A 10,508-nucleotide genomic window follows, 5' to 3' on the forward strand; every position below is an offset into this window, starting at 1 on the left:
TTCTTCCTGATAAATATTTCATTCATAAAATAAGGATCAAAAAAGAGAAGAGTTTCTCATAAGCAAAGAAGATGGCATCCCAAGGTAGATGCATCATATTCATGCAGCGATGACTTGGCCAAGGTCACAGGCTTGGCAGGGATTCATCTGGACCATGCGTGGCTCCAAAGTCTGAGTCTTTTCCACCCCTGAATGTTCTCCCACTCCCACCCTTCTAACTAAGCTGAGACAGGAACTCTCTAAGCTAGCACAGGCAGCTCTGCGGCCTGCAGACAAAGGATTAAGAACTGAGAACGGGGTGGTGCCTTAGACTCTGTGGCTTAAAAAATCCTTCCAACTCAGGGAGATGTGAGAAGGCATCCAACAACAACCAGCACCATCAGTGCAGCAGATCGGTGCACCGTGAACTTGCTGCGGCTTCGATTCAAACCAGCCCCAGAATCTGTAGTCTTGAAGGGTGTTGCCAGCATGGTTCAAAAGTTCATAATAACAGATTTGGCAGAGATGCCTCAGACCTAAAACATTTCAGTTCTTCCACTGGCCCCCATAAAAAGTAGCTTGCTTCCACATGCATGTTTTAGAAAATGCTGGAAAGGATGTCAACAGCAGAGTTGTCAATGAAAGGAGAAACAGAAAATGAAAAAAACAAAGTCCAGAGAGGAAGAAATTTAGGAACAAACACCTGGCAGGCAAAGCCCGTGTGTGTGTGTGTGTGTGTGTGTGTGTGTGTGCAAAGCCCGTGTGTGTGTGTGTGTGTGTGTGTGTGTGTGTGTGTGTGTCTGTCTGTCTGTCTGTCTGAGGTGAGGTTGCGGGAGGGGCTTTTATTCACATCTAGGCCTCTGAAGAAAGGGAAAGACAGAGACGAAGGCGTGTCCATTCAGGGGGAGAGATCTGGCTGTGGGAGCACTCTGAAGAGCCGCCCTAAGGTTCCAGCTCACCTCCTAAGGGCCAAGGACTCCAACAAGCTCAAAATGTGCTATTTCATATAAGTAGAGTTTCTATACTCAATTAGAAGTATGATTCCTGTTGCTATTTTTGCTTCCAAAGTAGAATCACATGTTGGAGTTATAAGAGACTCACTACACATGGTATTGATTATTTTCTCTATTTCCTCCCACGTGAAACAAAAGGAAGGAGGGAAAACTGCAATCATAAAACGCTCTCTCCATCCAATTGAGGAGCCTTCTGCAGCACTAGGCAGGCAGAGAGGCTTAAGATAATGATGAAAGATTAGTGTGCAAACATCTGAGAAGAGGAAAGAAGAAACAACAATGATATCATAGCAGTGTGCCTAGCCACTCAGCAGCTGGGGTCCCCTAGAAGACGTGTGGGTGAAGAGAGGAAAGGGCCATAAATGCTTAGGTTATGAATTGCCCAGAAGGCCTCCTCTCTTTGGACGCACATCCCTAATTCCTAACCTCCCCAGGGCGGATATGCCTGCCTCACACTCACACCCTGAAGCTTCCTGGTCCTGGGAGGAAGGAAGACGAAGAGGTTCCCTCCCTACCAACCTGGGGGAACCTAGGAATTAAGTCTTTTCTCCTCATGGACTTGCTTCACACAGGTCTAGGGAGAACCTTCCTAAGACCATTTAAGACTGAAGGCCTCCACTGACAATACTACAAGGTAAATATGCTTATCAGTCCACTGCAGAGGATACCCACCCTGTCTGAAATCCAGAAATGAAAGGTGTATCTTGTCTAACAGAAATCAATTTCTTAGGAAGAAAAAGCAAAGTACTGGTACACCCAGAAAGCGAGGCCTCTAGCTCTACACAGAAGTCCATGGCCCTGAGGGCGGTGTGACACGCGGGACACAGCCCAGGGTTCACTGCAGGACTCCACTACAGGCTGCTGGGGGAGGTGTGGATCAGGACGCAGGAGCAGAGCACAGTCCTGAGTTAGAAATAGAGAGATATTGCTTGGCTCTGGAGCCCCCTATCTGCCAGAAGCCTCATTCAGACACAGATTGGTGCATGAATGTTCAAGTTCTCAAGATAATCTCAAAATCTAGAAGGTGAAAGAAGCTGGGGAAAACACAGGACTGAACCTAACCAGCAGAGCAAAATGGAACAATTACTAACATATACATAACGTGTACTTTGGGTTCTAGGTATTATTTGAAACATGTTACACAGATTATCTTGCTTATTTCACCCCAAACCCTACGGACAGGTACTAGCATATCCACACTTTACAGATGAGACACTGAGAGGTTATTTGCCCAAAGTCACAGGGTACGAGGCAGAACCAAGATTAGGAGCCAGTCAGAGCCTCCAGGGCTACCAGGTTCTACTTTCTCATGGAGAAGAACTTACAGGGGACCCGCCTGACATCTTCAAGTTCACAAAGATTCCCATGGTCATGTTTTCATAAAATGTGCAAAATATTTTTTTTTGGTAATGATGAACTCTAAATTGTATAAGCTTCAGGCCCCACAAACAGCGTGAATCAACTGCAGGCTCAAAAAACTCTTATCAAAAACCTAAGCACAAGTACATGAGTAACAGTTAAGAGCCCACATGGCTAGAGCTCAGAGTTCAGGAAAGCCAAGGCACATAGTATACGCTATAGAAGGATGCCTAGAAGAAAATCAAACCTGCGAAAAAATTCTAACAAGCTCCTTCCCATGACCTAGTCATATTGAGATGAGAAATAAGCATTTCCCCTCTCTCTTAGATATAATGGTCATGACTGGCTGAAAAATTGAAACCACCCAACTGTGCTTTTTTTCTTTTAATGTAATATATATTAACTGGGGTTCCTGATATGTTGTGCAGTGAAAGAAAACAATGACTGATCTCATGACTCCACTTGGGAAGGGAAAACGCCTACAGAAATAGAGGATCTGACTCTTGTTGATGATGGCTCCAGCAAGGTCTTCACTGTCAAGCTCACTTTGGGAATTTTGAAGGACAGAGGTAGACAAATAGCACAATTTCCACAAAGAGAAGAATGTAAAAAGCTGTAGATCATAGGATAGTGAGTTTGATAATGATCCTCATTAATATTCCAGAGTAAATAATTCTGAGTACTTTAAATGGGTAACAGGTACCTCTTCTCAGTTCAGCAAATTGTGTTTTCTTTGGGTTTCCCTCGTTGCTCAGTCAGAATCTGCCTGCAATGCAGGAGGCCTGGGTTTGATTCCTGGGTTGGGAAGATCCCCTGGAGAAGGAAATGGCAACCCACTCCAGTATTCTTGCCTGAAGAATTCCATGGACAGAGGCACCTAGCAGGCTACAGTCCATGGGGTTGCAAGAGTCGGACACGACTTAGCAACTAAACCACCAACCACCATTTTAAATGGGTAGTAGGTACATCTTCTCAATTCAGCAAACTGTTTTTCCTTTAATTGTTTTGGTCACGACAGGAAAACAAACCCCGAAAGCAAGCAAACTGCAATGGTACAGCCCCGCCAGGACTGGCACATATCCAGGTGGGCTGAAGGGCCTCTTCACAGGGCGGCCTTTTGGGAGATGACCCGACAGAGTCTTGCAGAGGGGATCTCTACTGTTCCTCCCTAACCTGGGAGTCTAAGAAAGAACTTCAACAACAAGAAGGAATTATCTCAGTGATAAATTTTCAGTGTAGTAATAACAATGAAAAGAAACTGAAGAAAAATTAACTATAAAAATCACCACATCCTTCAAAAATTTCACACTTGTACCATAGAATTTCTTTACATAGACTTCTCAAACACTGCTACTTTCCGGTTTCTAGAGACAGTAAAACCCATTCCTGATTAATAAATTCATTAAATCAATAAATACTTATTGGGCATCCATTATGTGCCAAGTTGTATTCTAAAAGATAGATTTTTGAGATATCTCACCAGTGAATAAGACAAAGATTCTACTGATGGTATAAAGAGATAATAAAAAGTTCTAAATTAAAAAGCTATTACTGAACCGTAAAGTGAAAAAAAAGCTAAAGCTAAACCTATCCATACATTTTTATCAGGATTCTCTAGCAGCAAAACAAGGCAGACCACCTTAGAGCACAATTTACATCAGGAGTCCACTATCACCCTGGGGTTACTCTGATCAGTGAGCAAACTGCTTGTCCAAATGGCACTGGACTGGCAGGCTGGCAGGGTCTCAATGGGACATTTGGTAATAATATTTAACTGGACATGGAACAACAGACTGGTTCCAAATAGGAAAAGGAGTACATCAAAGCTGTATATTGTCACCCTGCTTATTTAACTTATATGCAGAGTACATCATGAAAACCACTGGGCTGGAAGAAGCACAAGCTGGAATCAAGATTGCCAGGAGAAAAATCAATCACCTCAGATATGCAGATGATACCACCCTTATGGCAGAAAGTGAAGAACTAAAAAGCCTCTTGATGAAAGTGAAAGAGGAGTGAAAAAGTTGGCTTAAAGCTCAACATTCAGAAAACGAAGATCATGGCATCCGGTCCCATCACTTCATGGGAAATAGGTGGGGAAATAGTGGAAACAGTGTCAGACTTTATTTTTGGGGGCTCCAAAATCACTGCAGATGGTGACTGCAGCCATGAAATTAAAAGACGCTTACTCCTTGGAAGAAAAGTTATGACCAACCTAGACAGCATATTCAAAAGCAGAGACATTACTTTGCTAACAAAGGTCCATCTAGTCAAGGCTATGGTTTTTCCAGTAGTCATGTATGGATGTGAGAGTTGGACTGTGAAGAGAGCTGAGTGCCAAAGAATTGATGCATTTGAACTGTGGTGTTGGAGAAGACTCTTGAGAGTCCCTTGGACTGCAAGGAGATCCAACCAGTCCATCCTAAAGAAGATCAGTCCTGGGTGTTCATTGGAAGGACTGATGTTGAAGCTGAAACTCCAGTACTTTGGCCACCTCATGTGAAGAGCTGACTCATTGGAAAGCACCCTGATACTGGGAAGGATTGGGGGCAGGAGGAGAAGGGGACGACCCAGGATGAGATGGCTGGATGGCATCACTGACTTGATGGACATGAGTTTGGGTGGACTCAGGGAGTTGGTGATGGACAGGGAGGCCTGGCATGCTGTGATTCATGGGTCACAAAGAGTCGGACACAACTGAGTGACTGAACTGAACTGATATTTAATTATTATTCTGTGATTGCTTAATTTACTTTTTGCTGCTACTGCTGCTAAGTCTCTTCAGTCATGTCTGGACTCTGTGCCACCCCATAGATGGTAGCCCACAGGCTCCTCTGTCCCTGGGATTCTCCAGGCAAGAATACTGGAGGGGGTTACCATTTTCTTCTCCAATGCATGCATGCATGCTAAATCACTTGAGTCGTGTTCAACTCTGTACGACCCCATGGACAGCAGCCCACCAGGCTCCTCTGTCCACGGAATTCTCCAGGCAAGAGTACTGGAGTGGGTTGTCATTTCCTTCTCCAAATTTACCTTTTAAAGACTTACAATTTTAGTAGTAAATCGTCTAAAGTGTTTTTTGTCTGTTGAGGGATACCATCTTGAAACCAAAAAGACTGTGTGAGAAGCTACTTTGCTCAAATCAGACATTCCCTGGGAGCAGAAACTGTGAGAATGTGCATTCGAATTCCATACTTCTTAATACTCAATTAGACCCCTCCCCCAAAGACATGCCCAGGTAAGATCACTGCATCTCCACTCACTCCTGCCTCACAGCTAACTCCTCCACTTCCCTGAGAACTGTAACTGCCCCCTGCAGCACTTGCTCTAAGACTGGTGAGGGCATACTTCACTGCATCCTCAGCTTTACAAGAAAGTACCCTGGATTCTCAGGTGGCGAGGTGGTTAAGAATCTGCCTGCCAGTGAAGGAGCTGCCAGAGACCAAGCAAGGTTCGATCCCTGGGTCAGGAAGATCCCCTGGAGGAGGAAATGGCAACCCACTCCAGTATTCTTGCCTGGGAAATCCCATGGACAGAGAAGCCTGGCAGGCTACAGCCCGTGGGGGTCACAGAGTTGGACCGAGCACGCATGCATGCACCCTGACTCCAACATCAGCACCAAGTGTTGGAAATGCTGTGCTTCCCTTCAGGGCGTGTCACGTTTCCATGGTTCATATGGCACAGAGCTATTTACCTCTGGTCCCTTAGATGCAGCCAAGGGCCTGGCTCAACCTGTATGATCCATGTAAGACCTTTCTACTTTATGTTCCCACCTCTCACTGAACTATCTACACCAGCTTCTATGTTTTCCTGGACCTTCTACTACATTATAGTCTTTGTAGATTGCAAGTTATAATCCTTTCATTATTAGAGAGACACTGTTATACTGCAGGCTAAAGGATTCTACTTTTTTTTAGGCTGTTTCCAAACATCTTTTTGCCAATTAAAAACAAAAAAAAAAATCTGTATGTTCTGCCATGTATTATTATCTTCTCAAACAAATATCTTAAATTGACTGATTTTCCCTTGAAATTTTGTTAATTAAAGCTATCTGAGATCAAAGGTTTCCTCAATCCACTGGTAAACTGCTTTCCCAGCTCAAATATAAACAGACTAAAGCCTTTTTAAAAATAAAATGGAATATTTAAACAGGCAGTGACATACAAGTCTAAGAAATATAATACCAATGCTAATTTTCTATTATAAGAATATCCACAACATACTCATTGAGTACTTACTACAAGCCAGACACATCTCAGTAACACAAAGTTTAGAGGTGGTAACTATTACTTCCCCCATTTACTCATTAGGTAACTAGGACAGAAATATCAAATAACTTGCCCAACATCACTCAAGGCAGTTAAGTGGCAAGGGGGATTAGAAGCCAGATCTGTCTCACTCCAAGGTCCATATCACACTACCACCCCCCACATGGTTAAATGAGGTTTTACGAAAAAAAAACAAACACCAAAACTGACATTTAAGCAATCTATCACAGAGAAAAAGCAAGTTATGTTGTGCAATACACAGAGAAAAAGCAAGAAGAAATCAAAAGCTATCCAAATAAAGCAGTGTCAAAGTTCAAGTTCCACAGACCCATTCATCAGGTGGTTCTGAGCCCTCAGCTGAAACGCATTATCTCATACAAAGAATTAGCAGACAGGGATATTTGATTTCCAAGCCCAATTAAAACAGCATTAAATGAATAATCATGATGCCAGGAAGTGACAGGTGGACAGCAAAAATAGCGGGGAGGGGGATAGACAACAGTGAATGGTAACAGAACAGCCCTAAGTACTCCACTAAGACATCACTCTAAGTTAAAATTCTTAGAATATTCCAACTTTCTCCTGTGATCTTGAGCAAATCACACCTCTCTGAGCTTCAGCATCCTGATCTGTAAATGATGTTGGGTAATCCCAGGAATCCTCCCCATCTCAGAGGGCTGCTCTGCTGTGGAGATCAAAAGACTTCCTATGAAAGGATACAGTCTGAAGGAACCATATAAATGAAAGGGGTTATTAAAGGTTGGTTTGATGCTTAAAGGGGTAAACCCACAGTTATACAAACCAAAAGTGAAAACCAACTTTCCAAAGATCCTGAAAGCTGAGGTTTTACTATTTTTAAAAATGTATAATAATTACAGTTATTAATGATCTAGCCTCAGTCTATGTACTTCCTTCAGTCTACTCAATAATAAGTAGGAAAGGGGCAGAAGTTGCTTCATTAATCAGCAAAAAGATGATATTAACCACCAAGAGAAGTCAGTCACTTGAAGGACTGCCAAGGTCAGTACCTCATTTACAACGCAAAAGGTAGAGACTTAAGGGTTGCCATACAAGTATCTCAAGGGCAAATTAAAATTAATGTGCACAAGCCAGGCCAGGCTATTACATCCAACAGATTGGACACGCTGATTCCACTGAAAGGATTCCTAAAGGTCCACTTGCAAACCTTGGAAAGAACAACACAATAGTCTAGGGGTTTTCAATTGGTGGGGTTTGTACTCACAAACCACTCACTTTTCTGTTCTTCTAAACAATGTTCAGGAAACCGCTATCTAACACACTTGACAAGGCAAAAGATCTAAATTTCAATTTTAGATACACAAACTAAAATCAACTGCTTGCTTCAAAGATTGTTTAGAATTTAGTAACAACTGAATTGATAATATGATGTGGAGACTCTGTATCAGGGATTGAGCAGAGCCACAATTCTCCCTTGGGGTGTGACAATCCTTAGGTAATTCCCTCCACACTTCACCCCCAAAGCTGGGATGTTACAGTTCTGACAATGCCGGTGAATTCTACCAGAGGTAGGACGGTTCGGGGGGCAATCCTGACATGCTTCGGCTCCCGGGAGGTTAATGGGAATTAAACCACAGCAGCCCTCCTTTGTGGCGCTTTGGCCAGAACAGCAGAAAGGAGACAATGAGCGTTCTGTGCGCAGTTCCGCGCGGATTGGCTGTTCTCTCCCCTCAGAAACCCCTGATGTCATGGGCTTGGAATGCAGGGAGGGAGGAAGGAAGGAGAGGGTTTGAGGAGGGGGACGCCTCTCATCTCTTTCCCAGACCGAAAGTCCCAAAGATAAACTCAACGCATTCTTATGCTGGGCAAAGTGGTAAAACCGAGGGTTAACCAAAGCCCAATCACTCCAAACTACAGTCCACCTCGGCAAATAAACCCTGAACAAAAGCAACGCACGAAGATTTCCTTGATACCGTTAAAGTCTAACGTACTACAAACTTCAGTGTTTTGGCTTTTTTAAGGAAAAAAAAAAAAAAAGCTCAAGGCTACAGCAGATATCCCCGAGGCGGCGCGCTCAGGCTTTGTCTCCTCTTGCCGCAAAAGCAGTAGCAACTGGCACCGGGATTCGAAAACCAGGAAGGGTTCTGGCCGGCTCGCGTCCTTCCGGTGGTCCTAAGGCCCTTGCCTGAGGCCGCTCAGCGGTCTCCCACCCGGCAAGAGGCGAGGAACAATGGGGACCCAGTTTGCCCACTAACCGCCCAACTTTACTCGCGGCTTTGAATTCCGCCCGGGGGCTAGAGTGTGTGAAGGTCCAGGGTCTGCCAGGGGCCGGGGCCGGGGTGGATGGCGGAGGCTGCTCGCTGGGTCCCCAGCCGCGCCGACGGGCCCCACTTAAGGGCGAATGACCAGGCAGGAGCGCCCCCTTCCCGGGGGGGTGCGTCCTGCAGCCGCGGACCCGCCTCTGGAACCAAGGGACGGCGCTGAGGGATTCCAAGAGCCTGGGAACCCACCGCCCGTCGCTAGCCTCGGCCCGCGGCGCTGGAACAAAGCCAGCTGAGCGCCCGGGAGCCTGCGCTTGGAGCCGGGGACAGGACGGGGACGCGCAGAAACTGTCGCGGACATCTACTATCCGCGAAGCCCGCCAGCCAAGGCGCGCGGGGAGCAGCGCGGCCCCAGCCACCCGGGTCTCGGTCCCGGGGCGGCGCCCTGCCTCCCAGCTCTGGCCCCAGGGTCCCGCCCCACCCGAGCCCAGGCGTACCTTATTCTTGACCTCGGCCGAGAGCCCATAGGAAGGGCCCTTGTTGAAGTGGGTCATGATGATCCGCGCGGCGGGAAGAGGCTGAGTTCGGGTCCGGGGGTTTCTTGCACTCGGTTTCCCCGCTCCTGGCCCCGAGGAGTGGCCGCACTACAAGATGCTCGGAGCTCGCTCTCCTGGGCGCCGCAGGAGTCGCCGGGACGCGGCGGCGGGACGCGGGCGGTGCCTCGGCTGCTCGGCCGGACGCGGTACCCCAGACGCTCCCGCTCTGCTCCGGAGTCCCGCACGAACTGCCCCCCGCCGCCTCCCCCGGACTTTCAGGGATTGGCCGACCAGCCCGACCAATGGAGGGCCGCCGCCTCCCGCGTCTCCGGAGAGGGGGCGGCGCGGCCAATTGAAGGGCGGCGGGCGCCGCGCTCCCTCCCGGCGCGGGTCTCTGGCCCGGGTCCCCGCTCTCACGCCTCGCTGGGGCGAAGCGGCCCCTCCTCCAGGCCCGGCGGAGCAGGCAGCGCCGGTGGAGGTCTGTCCCGCGATGGGAGTCGCCCTGGCTCCCGGGGGCTTCCCAGAGGCCCGGAGTTCGCGTCAACTTCCAGGCATCCGCTTGCCGAGGGAAGCCCGCCAGGGTTGACCCGTGGCTGATCCACCGCCTCCTGCCTGCTCCCTGGCTGCAGACCCCGCGCGCGCAGATGGCGGGCAGACCCCTCCATTCGATGCGGGGGGCAGCGTTGCAGCCCCTGTGCCCGAGAAAGGGGGGCCCCCCTCCTCCGACACCTGCTTCTTCCTCCCTTACCCTGCAGCTTCCCACACCTGTTGGGCTGACCTCTCCACTGCTGCCGTCCTGGGAACAGTCAAGGCTTCGGGCCAAATTCGAGCTCACTCTGGGTGTGCAGTACGGAAAAAAAGTGGGGAATGTGCCATGGCAGAGCCTGGGCATTTTAAGCCATTTTCTGGATTCGCACCAACTCCTTTTCACAAGCATCTTTTATCCGGGGTTCAGCTAATCCAAAAACCCAGGTGACTGTTCTATTTCTCTCTCTCTCTCTCTCTCATCGGTAGGCTTCTTTGAGCCAGATCTTTTGTGTAGAGCTAAGTAAACTTGTATCCTTTAGGCCAGAAGGGCCTCCATCCTTTCATGGTCCCGCTTCCAACGCATCA

At 47.6% G+C, this 10,508-nt stretch overlaps 1 protein-coding gene across 1 annotated transcript in view; it reads right to left on the reverse strand.

Annotated features, from left to right (window-relative positions):
- Nucleotides 1–10,199, reverse strand: part of CNN3 (calponin 3) — a 30,416-nt gene extending 20,217 nt beyond the window's left edge. The window contains exon 1 of the mRNA XM_069598311.1: nucleotides 9,357–10,199. Within this exon, the coding sequence (XP_069454412.1) occupies nucleotides 9,357–9,413 (57 nt within the window). The 5' untranslated portion in view covers nucleotides 9,414–10,199. The remainder of the gene's footprint in view (nucleotides 1–9,356) is intronic.
- Between the last annotated feature and the right edge of the window lie 309 nt (nucleotides 10,200–10,508).

This window comes from Ovis canadensis, chromosome 1 (assembly GCF_042477335.2).
Source record: "Ovis canadensis isolate MfBH-ARS-UI-01 breed Bighorn chromosome 1, ARS-UI_OviCan_v2, whole genome shotgun sequence".
Classification (NCBI taxonomy): domain Eukaryota; kingdom Metazoa; phylum Chordata; class Mammalia; order Artiodactyla; family Bovidae; genus Ovis; species Ovis canadensis.